Below are 19,953 nucleotides of genomic sequence, written 5' to 3'. Positions count from 1 at the left end.
TCGTAAATGAACGCCCTACTTGATCATACTACAGCGCCACACAAAAGCATCAAAAGTAGCAGATCTACAAGCTTCGCGCCGCGTTTCCAGCTTGTAGATCTGCTAGTTTTGTTATTTTTGAATGGTGAAGGTAGGATTGTGAAGGAGTTGTCGGCCTCAGGTCTAAATGGGTCAAATTTTATGCTGTCTCCTGCTTAAATGGTGGACTCTACTCTCTCTCAAGGTGTTGATTGAGGGTGTGTGTGTGTGTGTGTGTGTGTGTGTGTGTGTGTGTGTGTGTGTGTGTGTGTGTGTGTGTGTGTGTGTGTGTGTGTGTGTGTGTGTGTGTGTGTGTGTGTGTGTGTGTGTGTGTGTGTGTGTGTGTGTGTGTGTGTGTGGTTGCTCTGGATGTAGTTATTGAGGCTTGCCAGGTTTCATTCACATTGTTTTGGTCACATGTCGTGTGTGTGTGTGTGTGTGTAAGAGTCTTACGTATGTTTGTGGATGTATGGTGTGTGTGTGTGTACTGCACAGGTCTGTTTAGTCCTCATAATAAAGGTCACCAGCAACAATCACATGATGGAGCTTATTTCCAGTCCATAATATTAGCCTGTTTATGTCTGGTTCACTTCATATAGTTAGTAAATCAAAGGGCCACACATAGCTGTTTGAAGGTTAAAGTCAAGCCCTCAGTCTCAATTCATTCTACTACTTGTCACACGCTGTCGTTGATGTTTATTTCTATGACGGAGAAACCTGAATGAGAGAGTGAGTCGGGTCACTTGAATTCTTTTGCCTAATGTTTGTTTTTGGCAGGACTATATCACATATTAACCCATCAAGACTGGGAACACATCTGTGTCATTTTAAGATTTCTTTGGCTTTTCACAGGGTCCCCACGGTCATGAAATTCCTGGAAATATTTTGAAATAAAAAAAAAAAAAATCCAGTACTGGAAAAGGTTTGAAATTGATCAAACATCATCAAAGGTCCTGGAATTTATCAGGGGTCCTGGAAAAAATATTTGGCTATGCATTGTTTTTGGCTATTGATTTTGTTAAAACAAAACATTTTCATAAACATGAATAATATTACACGAAATATGTAACATAAGTAGTTTTGCGCCGAACGGGCTGTGTGACGGCAGCCTAAAATGTATGTCTCAAACTTTATTTTTGCTACACTGCCTATCTTTGGGCATTCTACATAGGAGTAAGAGACACATTATTGCGCCGAATGATTGTTATATAGGCCTGGAAATTGGGCTAAATATTCTGGAAAAGTTTTGGAAAAGTTTTGGAAATTCATTGCTAAAAATGTGTGGGGACCCTGTTTTCAAAAATAGCAGATATACAAGCTCATAGCGCTTGAAGAGCTGCTATTTTTTTTTTAAAACATGGAAAATTTGTGCACATCTTTGAATATATATTTGTTTCAAAGTGAACATTTTTAACTCCGATCTGTGCTTCTGGGGGTCCCTGGAACAAAATATTTTGAGATGGGGGTCCGTGGCCAAATCCATATAATTTTGGGGGTCCTTGAGATGGAAGAGTTGGAGCCCCACTGATATAGCAACATACTACTGTTAGGATGTAGAAGATTTTTAGATATATATTTGGCCGCGGACCCCCATCTCAAAATGTTTTGTTCCAGGGACCCGCAGAAGCAAAGATTTGAGTTACAAATGTTGGCTTTAAAAAATATTTATTCAAAGATTTTCAAGATTTTTCAAAAACAGCAGATCTACAAGCTCATAGCTATGAGCTATGAGCTTGTAGATCTGCTATTTTTGAATAGCCAAAGAAATCTTAAAATGACACAGATGCGTTCCCGGATTGAATGGGAAAGGGGAAGAGAAAGGAGTGGTACAATTTATATAGTCCCTTTCTCAGTCCAAAGCGCTTAATGTGCTTTGAATTCATGCCAACAACACATTCACACACGAGAATGTGCGCATTGGCGGGATCATCCACGCAAGGCACCTACCTGCTGATCGGGGGGCACTTGCTCAAGGACACTTCGAAATGCAGCCAGGAGGAGGCCGGGGGTGTGTGTAGATAGATAGACCTTAATTGATCCTGAAATGGAAATTCAGTTGGGGTGTGTGTGTGTGTGTGTGTGTGTGTGTGTGTTTGCGTGGGTGCACCTGTGCTCACAACATTTCAGACTTTGCCATCCGTTTTCAGGCAATTGCCTTGACAACATGTCTGAGAGGCTAAATCTCATCAAATGGTGGTCCGTGGCTCACATGCCAAATAAATAATGGACCTTGATATGAAAAGGATTGAAAACCACTGTGTTAGACGGATGTCGGTCTCTTTCAAAATGCAACCTGTGCTCACAACATTTGAGTCTTTTTGCCATCCGTTTCGGGCAATTGCCTTGACAACATGTCTGCCATTATGGGTGGTGATGCAGAGCAGCTGCTCCTCCATGTCCTTGGCTGTATGGAACAGGATTGCTGACGTTAGTGTTAAACAATTAAACGTTATTTTTAAAAATTCGAATTCAAAAGGTTTCAAAAAGTTTGTGACGTGCTGTGAGCTTGTAGATCTGCTATTTTTTAATAGCCAACACTACAATCTAAAATGACACAGATGCTTTCCCAGTTTTAGTGGGTTACGGTGACAGATTTGTAGTAGTAGTCTTACAGACTACGTTTGGCTGCTATCATTTTGCCTGTAACCATTTTCTAAATGACAGATATTATGGCACATAATTATTTTCTGTGTATACTGTATCTACACAGGACTGGGCCGGCTTATCTGCGCAAGCCGCGGGCAAGGGCATAATAAGCAGCCAGGCCCAAGGTCGGTTATACCGAGGCCTACAGCGAATGCCCAGATTATCATTTGTTTATGGCATATGTTATGGGTGGCTGAGTGAAGCATTGAACGAGTCCTCGGCCACACCTATTGTGGGCGTGGGTTATTTGCTCTCTGACTCACTCTGACCCCGACTCACCTGACTGACCCGCTCCTTTTGCCTGAGCTAGGTATTGAACACCTGTGACCAATTAAAGATGGGGTTGAAAGTGGAGAGGAGGAACACACAAGGGAGAGAGACACCAGGCAGTAGTCCGGAGGAGACTCCTCTACTCCCCATGTGTTTTTGGTTATTTTCCATTTGTTTGTTTGTTTCCTTTCCATTTCATTCCTTTTTCCTCAACATATTTTGATTTTGTTGAGTTTTGTTGTTTTAGTTTTGGCCACGAGGTTGCGGTAGTCTAGTTTTCGGACTGATTTGTAATAGGTTAGTTGGGGTTAAAGTTTTGGTAGGTTAAGGGGAAATGCTGGGTCCGACGGCCCAGTGCCTTCCCCACCTTATGTTATCTTTTGGCCGGGACGTTTGTTTGGAGTATTGTTTTCACATTTTGGCATGTTAATTTTGGTTTAATTAAAAACACAGTTTGATTGCATTTCCTGTTGTGGCGTCCATCAATGTGTTGTGGTCTCTGAGCCCTTTTTTTTAAAACGGAGAGGCCATAACGGCATAGCCATAGTCACAAAAACAATGACATAAGTAGCATTTGATCATCACAGTGGCTGTGACACGAGTAACCTTCCACAGCAAGGTCACTCTACTGTTTGGGGAAACAGTGGCCTAGGGCACCGCTAAAGAACTATGGATGCAGAGAGTGCTGAAACACAATGCTGCAGGGCACTAGGAAGAGGCACACTCCAGCGCGTCTTTACCATAGAAATGGCAGAAAAGTGCTGGCAGCTCCTTACACTGTACCCTTACAGTTTCACTACATAAAATATCCTGTTTTCCTCAAGCCATATTGTGTCATTGTGTAATCCGGGAACGCATCCGTGTCATTTTAGATTTGAGCTATAAGCGTTATTTTATACTTTGACTATTCAAAAATAGCAGATATACAAGCTCATAGCGCGGCACCGAGTGCTGCATTATGATCTTGTAGATCTGCTATTTTTGTGCAAATCTTTGAATATATATATTTTTAAAGCAAATATTTGTAACTCAAATCTTTGTTTGGGGGTCCCTGGAACAAAATATTTTACAAATGTTTGCTTTAAAAAATATATATTCAAACAAAGATTTGCACAAATTATTACGATTTTTCAAAAATAGCAGATCTATAAGATCATAGCGCGGCGCTATGAGCTTATACATCTGCTATTTTTGAATAGCCAAAGAAATCTAAAATGACTGATGCGTTCCGAATACTTAAATGCCTAAACTTGTCAGTCTGTCTCATGACACCAAGGCAAATATGTTTCTGTTCTATAAGGCAAATAATTGGCTCATATGTATTTTGCTCTGTGTTTAGGTTATATCGGTTGATCTTTTCTCCCAAGTTGTTAGTCAACCTAATAACCTACCTCTGGGCTACATGTCTAAAGTCCACCCACACACTGGACATGAGAGAATCCTGATCATTAAACTAAAGAATGCATGGCATCAGATATAAAACTAAGATTATCTAAAGCTGCACTATGTAACTTTCCTGTTCTCTGGATTTGAACCTGGCTCTCCTGCGCAAGTGCTGACATTTGTACCGCTGAACTAATAGAGCCTGTCTGCTTGCTCAGGGGAGAAATTACATTTTTTACTTTGGACCAGAAACGGGATCGTGTCAAACCAGACACGTCTCAATAGAAGAGCAGGGAGACCAAATACAACCGCCCCAATTGTATAAATTATATCGTACATAGAAAGCTCAGAGATTGGACAAAATAGCATTTTATTCTCACAAAAAAAGACAATACAGCTTTAATGTGCAATTCTACTTATTTTCTTTTTGCTTTGTTCATTATAGGGTTTAATACATTTTCTATATTTTTTTTACTTTGGGTTTTCATTTCATTTCGCTTAACAATATTTTGTCCATTTTAGTTCACTATAATCTGATCACACAGATCTATGATCAGTTTGAAAGAGGGCTTTTGTTTAGCTGACTCATATCTGTGTAATCTACTGAATATAGATAGAGCTGACTCAGTGTTTAAGTATAGCTGGGGTTTTGTAGTTTTGTCTGCGTAAGCATTTTAGGTTGTATAGCCTACATATTACCTAAAGGTACAGACTAGACACATAGTGGATGTCACTGCACAGGAATGTGTGTGTGGCAAGGCTGCTTGTCACAAGCCTTACTTTTGTGTGTGTGTGTGTGTGTGTGTGTGTGTGTGTGTGTGTGTGTGTGTGTGTGTGTGTGTGTGTGTGTGTGTGTGTGTGTGTGTGTGAGTGTGAGTGAGAGAGAGCAAGATTGGGAGTGAAAGATAATGATAAGGGTGAATTGAGAGAGTAATGGGATCTGACCTTTTTCAGTGAGACACACGCACACACTTTAACAATTTATTCATGTCCACATAAAGGAGAGCATACATACAAGGACACACACATTAAAGGTAGAGTTAAGGTTACATTCACAAAATCATGGCATATGTCTTCATGATACAATAAGCATATCACTCACTACTCTATGGGTATAGAGAGTATGCACATGCGTCACTTTTCCACCGGGACACACCCCCCTCATCTAGACTGAGTGGCAAAACATTGAGCAGCATTGAGCTTTGGAGTTTGGAAGCGCTCGTTGGAAATCACACAACGGTCCTTCGTACTGTACCACCTGTTTCTAAATTGCACATAATGTAGGAGGCAGCAGGATGTTGCGTTTTTCAAAACGAGCGCTTCCAAACGCTGACACTTAGAAAAATAATCACCTGCATGGAATTTATTGACAGAAAGTAGCTCATAACATGTCTACGGTGGATTTTTATTAAACACAAACTTTGCAAATAGAGGATAATTCAAGCTTTCTGTACAGCTGCCATGTTGGTGAGTTTAACGTTGTTTAATACAATCAGATAGGACTTTTCTGTTTGGCTGTATGGGCTGTCAAGGCCAGAAAGTCGTTTTTTTGCCGGGTACGATGATGTCACGCGCATAGCCTCTATAACAGCCTCTCTCCGCCATATGTGGCGGTCTGGCGGCTACCAATGGGTTAAGGTGACCACACACACACACACACACACACACACACACACACACACACACACACACACACACACACACACACACACACACACACACACACACACACACACACCGGACTGAGAGAGTGAGTGTGCTTATGGTGTTTGATTAGTTCAAATGTGTCACTCATTGTCCCACTTTAGCCTTAAAACCTGAATGACTAGTAAGCTCAGGTATGCAAATGCCTCTGCGGTGCACTGCACACACACACCTGTTAAAACTATGCCTCTCTCTCTCTCTACTATCAGACCTGAGCTGATAGAGCGAGGCACACCCCACCTCACACTGGGCCACAAAGAGGTAGCTAGGCTATATTGTGTATGTACTGTTTGTAATTGTGTACGTATGCTGTGGTGGAAAAAGTACTCAGATTTTTTGCTAAGTAAAAGTGTCAATACTGGAATATAGAAATACTCTGTTACAAGTAAAAGTACAAAAGTATTGGTATACAAATGTACTTAAAGTACTCATTATGCAGAATGTACTATTTGAAGTTTTTGATATATGAAATGGTGGTAAGGAATTGAAAACATTTGGCAACCACAAGACAGAAGAACACAAGAAGTGGTTTTGTTGGCCTGGCTATGAACTGCAAAGGCATTTAAGTTCATGTTTATTGTATTGCGCTACGGTGTTATTATCTGCTACAAATCAACTGCCTTTGGGGACATGTGGGCTACGTGCTATTGTCCATGTGCACTGTGTTGTAGCACTATGCGCTATGGTCTTTTATTTGTCATTAGCCAATTAGCATAACTGCCATCTGAGATGTATAATGTACTGAACAGAAATAGTTGTCTTAGTTCCGGGGTTTGAGTTTTAGTGAACTAGTGAAGGCTACACGGTCGCTGTCAAAATAGGGCCTGTTCATTTTGGGGTTGTCTTGGGTGACTGCCTGTATGCGTTTCTCAGCAGTATGTTAACATTTCATACCCCCCCCAACACCACAAGAGTTGGAGGTTAGATCCCCGCTGTGGCTGGGTTTGAACCTTGATTTGAGCAAGGCACTGAATCTGCTCACTCATTGTCACTGGCACATTTCTCTGGATAAGAGTGTAAGATTTACATATTTGTATTGCCATTTCAGATCTTTACTGTATTATACTGTACTTTAGAATGTTAACTTTTATAGCACACTCTGTGCAGCATGTCACACCATCACTGCTAAACCTGTTGAATCTTGAAATGGAAGCAGAGAAATATCAAAACGTTTTGTTCAAACCAAAAGTTGATATCCTACTACTAGACAGGAAGCCTTTCCATAGCCAGCCCCTCCCATCAGATCATTAAGATGTCTCGTATGAATGCTCACATTAAAGACATAACAGATTAACCAATTGTTCCATTCGCCGCCAGGGGACTCTATTGTGTGTGTGTGTGTGTGTGTGTGTGTGTGTGTGTGTGTGTGATGCACACAAATATTTCACTTCCTGTCCTTGAGCCGAGCCGGTCTTTGATTGGTCGGTGTGTGTTTATTGTTGCCACTGAGTCAGTGCCACGTTACACAAGGGCTTTTGTCTGGTTTCCACTTGAGAAATGTGGTGTAAGTTTTTGCTATTTTATATGCTCATCAACACAGCATTGTGTGGGAGTGAGTTATCGATATGAGCCTGTGAAACGTGTTTACAAACACAATTCTTCTTCTGGTGTTTCTTGAGGTCAATAACAAATTGACCGGTTGCAGGTGCAGGCACTTTCCCAAGGAGTTACAGATAATGTGTGCGTGTACGCGTGCATGTGTTTTAACCCATTCAATCCGGAAACGCATCTGTGTCATTTTAGATTTCTTTGGCTATTCAAAAATAGCAAATCTACAAGCTCATAGCGCCGCTCTATGAGCTTATAGATCTGCTATTTTAAGAAAAAAAATGAGAATGTGTGCAAATCTTTGAATGTATATATATTTTTTGAGCAAACATTTGTAACTCAAATCTTTGCTTCTGGGGGTCCCTGGAACAAAACATATTGAGATGGGGGTCTGCGGCCAAATACATATCTAAAAATGTTTTCTAAATCCTGACAGTATGTTGCTATATCAGTAGTGCGCCAACTTTTTCCATGTCAAGGACCCCCAATATTATGTGTATTTGGCCGCGGACCTCCATCTGAATTTCTTTTGTTCCAGGGACCCCCCAAATTGTGAAGATTTTTCAAAAATAGCAGATCTACAAGCTCGAGTGCCGCGTGCTATGAGCTTGTATATCTGCTAATTTTTTAATATCCCAAAACAAAATACACTTAACTGTATGTACAGTGTACATGCAGTAGGCATGCGTGTGTACACTACATACAGTACGTGCAGACAACTTTCAATGGTGTACTGTAAGTGCAAGGGATGGTTTCTTGGAGGAATGGCTTGTCTTTCTCTGTGCAGTTCCTGTGCTCGTTAACCACTTAACCACTTAAGCCTTATTTTATACTTAATCATATGACAGTTTGGGGCAAAAATAGCATCCAACAAGCTTGAGCTTGTAGATCTGCTATCTTAGCAATTTCTTTTCACTTATAATGACATGGCCAAAATTGGGGAGCTTGTAGATTGGCTGTTTTTTTTTCAACAAAGAGATTTGGTGTAAGAGTGGAATAAAGGAGGGTTCCAAGTATAGATCCCTAGGGGACTCCAGTTTCTCTGAACTACATTTTAAACCACATTTTAAGTGGTTGCTGTGCTTAACAATAGATTACTGTATGCAGTCAAATGGATCGTTTCTCCTGAGCTCGGTCATGTGTTCTCACATGCACACTTGAGCTTTCTCACAAGCGTCATTTCTGTAAATCTTTGTGTTTGTGTGTGCCGGCGTGTTTGTGTGCGTTTTGGACTGTACCATACAAATATGTTTGTTGTGTGTGTGTGTGTGTGTGTGTGTGTGTGTGTGTGGTGCTATTGTAAGTCTCACTCCTTCTGTCTCTCTCTCTCTCAGGATCTTACGAGGAGCCGAGCAACAGCGCCGGGCCAGCCAGTATGAATGGTAATGGGCCCAACAGCAAGTGGGTGGACCCCACTGAAGACCCCGTCCCCGGGGTGGGAACCTACGAGGACTTCAACACCATCGACTGGGTCAGGGAGAAGAGCAAGGACCGTGACAGACACAGAGAGGTACAATAGTGTGTGTGGTTGGGTTGGGGTGGGGGGGGGGTAGAAATCTTATTTTGGTCACTTAAACATATTGGCACACACACGCACGCACGCACGCACGCACGCACGCACGCACGCACGCACGCACGCACGCACGCACGCACGCACGCACGCACGCACGCACACACACACACACACACACACACACACACACACACACACACACACACACACACACACACACACACACACACACACACACACACACACACACACACGCACACACGCACACACGCACACACACACGCACTACCAAACCGAAGTATGAACACAATAAAATGCCTAAATAATAAAATATGTTCTTTTCCACCTACCGTACCTCCATTTTTTTCCTTTTCCTCCTCGTCCATCTTACTCTCTTCCTCCCTCTATCCATGTTCTCTTTCTCTCCCGCCCCCACCCCTCCACTTCTGTAATTCCTTCCTTCTCTCCATCCTTTTTTTCATCCTTCTGTTCCTCTCTCCCTCTCATCCCTCCTTTCATCCCTCCATCCATCCCGTCCTCCTCCAGATCACCAGTAAGAGCAGACAGTCTACGTTGGCTTTTCTGCACAGTATCAGCGATGCCTTCTCTGGATGGCTGTTGATGCTGCTGGTGGGCCTCATGTCAGGTAACACACACACACACACACACACACACACACACACACACACACACACACACACACACACACACACACACACACACACACACACACACACACACACACACAGCTGTTGGCCGTGGACCCCCATCTCAAAATATGTTGTTCCAGGGACCCCCAGAAGCACAGAACAGAGTTAAAAATGTTCGCTTTAAAACATACATACTGTATATATTCCAAAGATCTGCACACATTTTCCACGATTTAAATAAAATAGCAGATCTACAAGCTCATAGCGCGGCACTCGGTGCCGCGCTATGAGCTTGTAGATCTGCTATTTTTGAATAGCCAAAGAAATCTTAACATGTCAGTACTGACGTGTACATTACACTAGAGGGCAGTACAACCACAGCAGAAGCTGTTGCTGTCTGTCAATAAATCCATACTCGTCCCAGTCTGAGAACCCATTCGGGTTGGCCATGTTTAGGGCAGTGGTGTTGACTGTCTTTAGAGATTATACACTAGTCCCTACCTGGAGATGTCCGCGTTCAGACTATGCAGACTTTACGTTATGTGCCCTGTATGCGTAGTTGCAGTTTTGGAGAGGATCACTGCTCATTTGATCCTGCTGTGTGTGACAACCCGGTAAAACGACCTGACATTGAATCGTTGCCACAACCATTAGATGTATATGTTTATCGTTTACATTGTTTCAGCTGCTATTTGTGCAAATAACACAACGTTCAATCGGAGGATGCGCGAAGGTTGCGCGTGTCAATAAACGCTGCGTGCCCCCCTCTGACCCCCTCTGCTCATAAAAACGCTTTCACGGACACGGACACTAAAGTCCTAAAGTCCTTTATTACTTTGTAGCATTGAGCCAGGTGTGTGTGTGTGTGGGGGGGGGGGGGGTGTTATGGGACCACGACGGCGGCTACAGATCCTATAGCTTGTGAGGACCGTAACCGTGACAACAAAGCCCATTCCCCCGTGGATGTGCGTGCGCAGTAACTCCGAAACACCGCTGCGTACAGTGTGACAAGAGTTCACATAAACGCTGATAAACAGCTTAACGTTGCTTGTAGATCTGCTATATTTTTTAAATCGTGAAAAATTTTGCAAATCTTTGAATATATTATAATTTTTTTTAAGCAAACATTTTTAACTCAAGTCTTTGCTTCTTCGGGTCCCTGGAACAAAATATTTTGAGATTGGGGTTGGCGGCCAAATAGGCAGATACATATAATTTTGGGGGTCCTTGACATGAAAAAGTTTGAGCACCACTGATATAGTAACATTAGGTTAGATTAGCCACTTAAACACTGTATATTTTGTTGTCTGGAATCCCCCAGGGGTCTATACTTGGTCTGTTCCTTTCTTCCCTCAACAGTCAACACCAAATCTCTCAAGAAAATATAGCCAATCCAGAATCAATGTGTCGTGTTGCAACACATGAGCTTGTAGATCGTCTATTTTATCCAAATGTTCAGTCACCTATGGCATGCCCAGTAAAGGGACTCTAGGGATCATGTGCACTTTAATTGATCCTGCAGGTGAAAATGTAATCATTACTGCAGTCAAGATATATAAAGGCATAAAGGTCATAAAAAGACAGAATGATCCGATTATACAGCAATCAGTACTTAAAGTACAATTAAGCCGCTCTTATCCGGAGCTACTTACAAAGTGCAAGGACATATCGAAGGAAGTGTCAACAACAGGTTGTTGACAGGAGTGCTAGGACATGTTACAGTCAGAGTTACTGGGATAACGAGTAAACAACAAACCTAGCTTCTGTCTTTTTTGTGCTTATGAGATGATGCATGGTAACAGTATGCACATATAATGTTATGCATATCATCACTGTCAGGCAGAAACTCTCTCATTTCAACCTTTTATTGTTTTTGATAAATGAATGCCCTATTTTGACTTTATTTTATTTTCTACTTTTGGCATGTACAAAATAGGGATGCCAGGTTGAAAGTGGTTAAGTGGGGTTTATACTGTAAATATTTAACCAATGAAAAGGTGAAAGAGCGTGTGACTAAACTACCGGTACTTCCATTTGAACACAAGTAAAAAAAAGATCTTGAAAAGTAACAATTTTATACATACAACTTAAGGTTTCTGCCCAAAAGACGTAATGTATCAATACACATAGACGGATAACATTGTGCACAAGTAACACAGAAGCAGCACTCACCTCACACCAGTGCTGTAAGTCTGAAATATTACCTCTTATTAATTCAGTCCTGAGTCGGACCCTCACACTCTCTCTCTCTCTCAGGCGCTCTCGCTGGCGGTATCGACATCTCGGCCCATTGGCTGACGGACATGAAGGAAGGGGTGTGTCTCAACGGCTTCTGGTTCAACCACGAGCACTGCTGCTGGACGTCCAACGAGACCACGTTTCAGGAGAGGGACAAATGTCCGCAGTGGAAGAGCTGGGCGGAGCTAATAGCAGGGACCAGTGAGGTAAGACAAACAAAGAGAACAGTCTGGCTTGGCCAGATGCTTATGACAAACTGGCCGTGTTCACAGGTGGGAAGCTGGGTGGGGAAGGCGATCTCTGTTGATGCGCGCCTTTTAACCCATTAAAACCGCGAACGCATTTGTGTAACCGCTTTAACCATTATTTTATACTTTGGCTATTTTTGAAAAATTGTGAAAATTTGTGCAAATCTTTGAATATAATATATTTTTTAAAGCAAACATTTTTAACTCAAATCTTTGCTTCTGCGGATTCTACAAATGTCTTCTAAATCCAACCAACATTTTTAAACGTATGTTGCTATAATCAGTAGTTCTCAAAACATTTTCATGTCAAGGACCACCCAAAATGTATTTGGTCGCGGACCCCCCCATCTCAAAATATTTTGTTTCAGGGGCGCCCCCAGAAGCACTCTCACTGATTTACTGTAACCATATAACAGTGTGAGATCTCTCAGGTCCTCTGACAAAGGCCTTCTGATTATACCCAAGACCAGACTCAAAACTAAGGGTGACCGTGCCTTTGCAGTGGTTGCTCCCACTCTGTGGAACGCTCTGCCTTTGGTTGTAAAACATGCTGAGTCAGTTGACTGTTTTAAGAGTGTGTTAAAAGCACATTTGAGTCATAAGCACCTTTGTCCTATGAAGTTTTTAGCTGACTCACTTGTGCAGGTAAATGTTTTTGCTTGTATTTATTGACATTGTATTGCTCTTATGTGCCTTGTGTTAACTTCTTTTAACTGTATTGTTGATACTGTGGTTCATTGTACAGCACCTTGTAATGTTGTTTTGAAAGATGCTTCATACATAAAACGTACTTACTTATCGGTAAGCAAGGAGTGGTACCGGGGAGAATAGTGTGTTCCTCCACATGGTGCATCCTCCCAGTGACTCCTCACTGTCAGGTGAAAAGAAGCGCATGGAGAACCATGTGTTTGACACATGTGAGGAGACACATGGTTGTCTACCACCTTCCCAACACCAACCAGTACGTGTTGTCAGTGTCAGGAACTACAAGGAGGGAATTGGAAATTGGCATTACAACAAAACCCAAAGTGAACTGAGTAACCTTTTCAATTAAACAAAAGTACATTTTTATATGATCTTTCACAAGTGTAATTTTCACAATAACCATTCCACATCAAGGTGTTTTTTGACAACTCTTAGTGTTTAACACTATTAAATACTAATGTTATTCACCAACATTACTTGGGCACTGGAAATGTAGTTATTTATGTATTTTAAAGTTTATTAATATACATATTTGACAAGTTGATGTTGAGTTCCAAAATATCCTCGGGTGCTAGCCTGCTAGGACACTTATGTAGACAAACGCTGTAATGACAACCAAAAAGACTACAAATATTACACAGTATGACTTTAAAGCCACTTAAAGTGACTTCAGACTTCATTTGCTGCCAGATGAGTTGTTGGTGATAAAATGGAGAGGATATTATTTGGAGTATCATATCTTATTTACTGTACTGATATTCAGGACAACACTGAAATGAAAAGTTTAGTGCTTGGGCTCTATCTAGTGGTGGAAAGATGTCATAACATTTGTAAAGCACAGTGCTGTGTTTAATATTCTGGACAAAAATAACTAACATTATTAATTACTATGTGATCTAAAACAATGGTTGTCAAAGTGTCCCTCAGGGGTCCTCGAGGGGGTTCCAGGGGCTCCCCAGCTAAATGATTTATAGTGATAATTACCAATGGTAACCCTTTCCGGCCTGTAACTCTTGAGAGTGTATAAATGGAACAAAATGGACCCCATTTGTAGTCTCGGAGTTATGGGGGTCATGGCCTAATGCATACCAAATTGGGGCTCTTTTATATTTTGACCACTGATCAAACTCTGTGTGTGTGTGTCTTACAGGGACCGTTTGCCTACATACTGAACTACATGATGTACACGTTCTGGGCTCTACTGTTCTCCTTCCTGGCGGTCATCCTGGTCAGAGCCTTCGCTCCGTATGCATGTGGCTCAGGAATACCAGAGGTGAGCTTACGTTAGCGTGACACATCGTCACTGTCGGGTGGAAACTATGTATGTCCAAAACCTGTTCCTTTTTGTTTTTAAATTGTGAAAATAGCAGATCTACAGGCTCACAACGCCTCGCATCGTGAGGCATTGTGTGCTTGTAGGACATTGGTTAAATATTTAACCAATGAAAAATATTAACAAGTATTCTCTTTTTTCCCATTTACTGAAAAGTAACCGTTTTGGACATATTGTCGAGTTTCTGCCTGACATTGTTGATATTCAAATCATCCTATGAATCACGTTATTCCACTGAGATTAGTCCACATTATTTATCTCAGCAAATCTAAACGTTCTTGTCATGTCGTTTTACAGAGGGGTATTCTATTGTCAGTGCTACACAATGTTGTAAGAGTTGCCTGGTGGTGGCTCAACCAGTTAGTGCAGAGACCACATGCTCCTACTGTAAAGCATAAACAAACACACACACACACACACACACACACACACACACACACACACACACACACACACACACACACACACACACACACACACACTGCCTGAGGTCTGTTACTGATATTAAATACTTCATAATGTTCTATTCTGCTCCTCTGAATGTTGGGTCTGTGCTGTTTGCTAATGCTAGGCCGGGGTAAAAGCCACAGTGAATGAATGCCACAGGAGGAACCAGTTTGAGGATGTTTGCTGTTGCTTAATACCTAGTGTTGTGGTTTTTCAAATCCACTGTCGGGGGCCATATTTCGAAATCTGTATCAAATCGCTTCCAGGCTCTCTGCTGAGGTCTTATAAATGTTTTTATTGTCGTTATTCTGAAACAATTCTTTTTTTTTAAAAGCTTTTTGTAGCTTCCTGAAGGCATATTAAAGAGTTTGAGGCATTACTCCATCCAGCCATTCATTCCCTCACTTCATTGCCAGGCCAGTCTATTGCCACCTCAGTGTCTCAAATTAGGTCTCAGTGATGGCTTTATTTGATTAGACCATGGCTGGATGTTTTTATTCACTGTGCCCCCTTGCTGCGCCTTAACCCATTTAGACCTGGAAAGCCTAAACGTTGTTATACCTTTCAATCTGTCTCTCTCTCTCTCTCTCCCCCTCTCTCTTCCTCATCGTCTGGTTTTCCCGCTAGATCAAGACGATCCTGAGTGGGTTCATTATCCGCGGTTACCTGGGGAAGTGGACCCTGATCATCAAGACCATCACGTTGGTCCTGGCCGTGTCGTCCGGCCTCAGCCTGGGCAAGGAGGGCCCGCTGGTCCACGTAGCCTGCTGCTGCGCTAACATACTGTGTCACCTCTTCACCAAATACCGCAAGAACGAGGCCAAGAGGAGAGAGGTGAGGGAGCGAGGCAGTGTTGATTTTGACAACAAATTTTGATTTAGTTTTAGTCATAGTCTTTTTAATACAGTTCCATTTAGTTTTAGTCATCGGAAATGTTTGTTTTAGTCTAGTTTTAGGCCTTGATTGCGTTGTAATAGATGATTTTACACTTGGTTGCATGCTGAAAATAGCCGATCTACAAGCTCACAGTGCTACGCATTGTTAGCTTGTAGATCTGCAATTTTCACAGCGCCCGAGCACTCTGAAACATTTTAGTCTAGTTTTTATTTGTTGACGAAATTGTTAATATATTTAGTCTTAGTTTTAGTCACCATAGCTTAGTTTTTATTTAGTTTTTGTCAGTGAAAAAAGGTAGTCGACGAACATTTTTCGTCATAGTTTTAGTCAACAAAATCAACACTGGAGCAAGGGAAGGGGGGAAAGAATTCATGGATGCAGAACGTAGAACACCGTTAACCACATGAACCCTAGTGTCCCTATGCTGGACATAGTAGGTGAACATTCAGCAAATGAAAGCAGGTCTACAAGCTGCCACGGGATAAAAGGATAAAATGCTGCCATGGATAGAATATATCACAAGTTATCTGAACCCACACAGTCAGACATCTAGATCAATATGTTTACTCTGCAGTCAAACACAGCTTATCATTTGTATAATGTTGAACAAAGACAAGCATTCGATAGAAAGCGATTCAGGAGTCCAGAGTTGGTTTTGGCTAGACCGCACAATACTCGCATCGCACTAATAAAGCTGCAATCCAAGCAGCATTCCTACCCAGGTTTCAAACCCTGGTCTCCTGTATGGGAGATCAAATCTACCGCTCAGCCAAGAAGGCATCCCTGCCCCTTGGCCAGGGCAGATATTGTGCTTATGAGCTTGAGTCAGTACTATAGGCGCCGGAGGAGTAGCCGAAAATGAATGAGTCAAAAGCAAGTGCGTTTTCCAAAGCAAACGTACCGTATTAGTTTCATGGCGGTGTGTCTGGGGATTTCTATGAAGTAGGTTAGGCTACCACATCTCTCTGAATGTGGAAAAGGTTTGATTTTGGGTTTAACATAATAGAAACTGTGGTGGATACTGCCATCAATCACGCCTATACAGATTGGTTAAAATAATGTTTTATTTATGGAATTAAGTTCCTGATTGTCGTTATAATTTGTTATGGAGTTAAGTTGATGAGGCAATGTCCATTTTAATGCGATTATATGACTATTTGATTGTTTGGTATTTGGTGATGTCATAGGTTCTATCAGCAGCAGCTGCGGTGGGTGTGTCCGTGGCCTTTGGAGCACCAATAGGAGGAGTTCTCTTCAGCCTGGAGGAGGTACTACTGGCGCTGTTGCTAGCTTTAGCTTCCCTTTGGTTTTAAATGAAACTCAACTTAAGTATTTTATGTAGTACATTTTTGTACACGAAAAGACTTCAGGGAACATGTCATGTCAGCTTCTGAGAGAGAGAAAGTTGTACAAAACAGAGTCATTTGTGAACCAAATTTAATGGGTTCAAAACGCACTGTATAGCCGTTACCTCACACATTAAGAAAAAGTGCACACATGAAATGTAAGTAATGCTAAAATAATAAAACAGACGAATAACGACAAAAGGGGAAATGTACATTTAGACACTTCACTCTGTGTACACACACACACACACACACACACACACACACACACACACACACACACACACACACTGATGGTTTAATACCCCCCTATGTTAGAATGTATTTAGAAAAAGGAAAAACTTAGACAATTATTATACTGTACATCAACAAGCATCTGTATGATATTATTTCTTGAATTTAGACATCCCCGATTGATGTAACCCTACTCTCTCTTTCTCTATATCTCTTTATTTCTCTCTCTCTGTGACTCTCTGTCTCTGTCTCTCTCTCTCTCTCTGTCTCAGGTGAGCTACTACTTCCCTCTGAAGACGCTGTGGCGCTCCTTCTTCGCCGCCCTGGTGGCGGCCTTCACCCTGCGCTCCATCAACCCGTTCGGCAACAGCCGCCTGGTGCTGTTCTACGTGGAGTTCCACGCTCCCTGGCACCTGCTGGAGCTGGCGCCGTTCATCCTACTGGGCATATTCGGTGGCCTCTGGGGGGCGCTGTTCATCAAGGCCAACATCGCCTGGTGCAGGAGGCGTGAGTGCAGAGAGATGGATTACAATGTCTACATCAGTGGTTCTCAAACGTTTAAAGGACCCCCATAACTCTGAGAGTGCACAAATGGAACCAAATGGACCTCCATTTGGTTCCATTTGTGCACTCTCAGAGCTACAAGCCTGTAAGGGTCCATTTGGTTCCATTTGTACACTCAGTTACAAACCTTCAGTGTTCAAATTTCAGTGTTCAAATTGACCCAATGAAATAACTAATTTGAGTCCATTTGCAGACTCTCTGTTAAATGAACAGTTCCTCAGAGCTCATCTTTCGAGTGTGTAGGTACTGGTAGGACAATTAGAGTTCTCAAATTCTGCCCGAACTCTACCCGACCCAACATTTCGGGCCAAAGGTTCCAAAAAAAAAAAATGTTATAGTAATTGTTGCCTCTGTATATTCTCTCATCTGTCTCTATCTGGTCTTTCTCTCTTTCTATTCTCTCTCTCTTCCTTTCCCTTTCTAGTCATCCACCATTGTGTAGTTCCCGCACTTATACTGAAATTAGCAGATCTACAAGCTCACAACCCGTCGCGCTGCGACGCGTTGTGAGCTTGTAGATCGGCTATTTTCAGCATCTGAGTCTAGTCTACTGTGCTTTTATTTGCAGCTGTTGGCTAGGTCTCTTTTTCTGAATCTCTGTGTCTCCCTCTATAAAAAATGTGAGTGTTTTATCCCAGCAGAGCTGACCGGGCTTCATAACGTTTACATAATTAAATTATAATGAATAAAGACAGTGTTTGACACAGACCAGCAGCTGTAACGCAGACCGTTCCTATGATATGTTGATGTTCTGTCAACAGCAATCAGGCGTACAAAACCACGCAACAGGCCACAGGCCGACAACATTAATGTATTACATGAAATACTAACCCCGGTAATATTGGATAATTACAGCGCTAGATATTAAAATTAACAAATAATGTGTGGCGTGGAAGAGAAGACGTTTACTGGGGAAAGGGGAAAGGAACACACAGTACAAGTCGACCGTTTACAGACTGGGCGCGGTGACAAGATTGTTATTCGTTAACTTGTCATTGTGCGGCGTTCTGAGCGGTGACGCGAACGCCGTGATGAGGAATGACATGATGATCGTTTCTGCACATTGTCCTCGGCTCTATTTCACTCACGACCACACCCACCCATACACACACCCACCCACCCATACACGCACGCATGCACGTGCGATCCCACCCAACATTTACCTTTCCCTTTCTCATTGGTAGCAGATGGATACCAGCTTTTAATCTCTCTCTCTCTCTCTGTTTGTCCTCTTTCTCATTATCCTCCCCCTCGCTTCATCTCTCCGTTTCCCAGACTCTCTCTCTCTCTCTCTCTCTCTTATTGTAGCTGATCTTGTATGAGGAACGCCCTACTTCCTCATACAAGAGTGTCACACAAAAAGTAGTGAAAATAGATTTTTTTTGCTATTTTCACCATTCTAAATTGTTATTTAATAATAATAACAAAAGGTTTCCACCCCACAGCAACGATATGTTATCTAATATTATCATTATCTTGTTGTATATCGTCTCTGTTGGGTGGAAACCTATTATGTCCAAAACTGCGACTTTTCAGGATTCAAATTCGGAAGTATAAAAAATAGATACTTTTGTGTGATGCTGTAGTATAATCACGTAGGGCATTAATTTACGAAAAAACAGTTAGGTTTCTGCCCAACAACATCGATATTGTCTTGTTATTGTCACAGTCTTGTAGTGTCACGCTAAACTTTTGCTGCTTGTACCTGCATGAGTGAGTGACAAATAAATGCCCTCTTGCTTCCCTTCAGGTAAGACCACTCGTCTGGGTCACTACCCCATCGTGGAGGTGTTGGTGGTGGCTGGCTTCACCGCCCTGGTGTCCTTTCCTAACAGCTACACCAGGATGAGCGGAGCCGAGCTCATATCTGAGCTGTTCAACGACTGCTCTCTGCTCGACTCCTCACAGCTCTGTGGATACAAACAGGTAGGGGTGTGTGTGTGTGTGTGTGTGTGTGGTGCAGTGGTTCTCAAGTTGGGGACTCCCAGGTGTCCTTGAGGGAGTTCCAGGGGGTCCCCAGCTAAATTACTGATAGTCAGGAACCAGGTCTGTAACTCTGAGAGTGGACAGTATTTGGTTCCATTTGTACTCTATCCCGAGGTATGTGGTCTGGGGCCAAATGCATACCTATAACTGGGGGCTTCTCATTTGAATACTACCAGTGGGTACGTGTGTGTGTACATGCTTACAGTACAGTAATGTGTGTGAG

The 19,953-nt window shown here is 42.2% G+C and overlaps 1 protein-coding gene across 2 annotated transcripts in view; it reads left to right on the top strand.

Moving 5' to 3' along the window:
• clcn5b (chloride channel, voltage-sensitive 5b) overlaps positions 1-19,953 on the top strand; it is a 57,674-nt gene that overhangs the window by 19,204 nt on the left and 18,517 nt on the right. The window contains exons 1-9 of one of the 2 annotated variants that reach the window (XM_084042958.1): positions 6,252-6,282; positions 8,904-9,079; positions 9,629-9,728; positions 11,989-12,176; positions 14,074-14,196; positions 15,331-15,537; positions 16,788-16,868; positions 17,453-17,687; positions 19,495-19,670. In XM_084042958.1, the coding sequence (XP_083899084.1) occupies positions 8,945-9,079; positions 9,629-9,728; positions 11,989-12,176; positions 14,074-14,196; positions 15,331-15,537; positions 16,788-16,868; positions 17,453-17,687; positions 19,495-19,670 (1,245 nt within the window). In that variant the 5' untranslated portion in view covers positions 6,252-6,282; positions 8,904-8,944. Of the gene's footprint in view, positions 1-6,251; positions 6,283-8,903; positions 9,080-9,628; positions 9,729-11,988; positions 12,177-14,073; positions 14,197-15,330; positions 15,538-16,787; positions 16,869-17,452; positions 17,688-19,494; positions 19,671-19,953 lie in introns of those variants that run through there. The other variant, XM_084042957.1, reaches the window with a different exon arrangement.

The sequence above is a fragment of the Gymnoscopelus microlampas genome, assembly GCF_963454915.1.
Source record: "Gymnoscopelus microlampas genome assembly, chromosome: 19".
NCBI lineage: Eukaryota > Metazoa > Chordata > Actinopteri > Myctophiformes > Myctophidae > Gymnoscopelus > Gymnoscopelus microlampas.
Note: the sequence above shows the minus strand (reverse complement) of the source record. Positions and strands in the feature narration are given on the sequence as shown.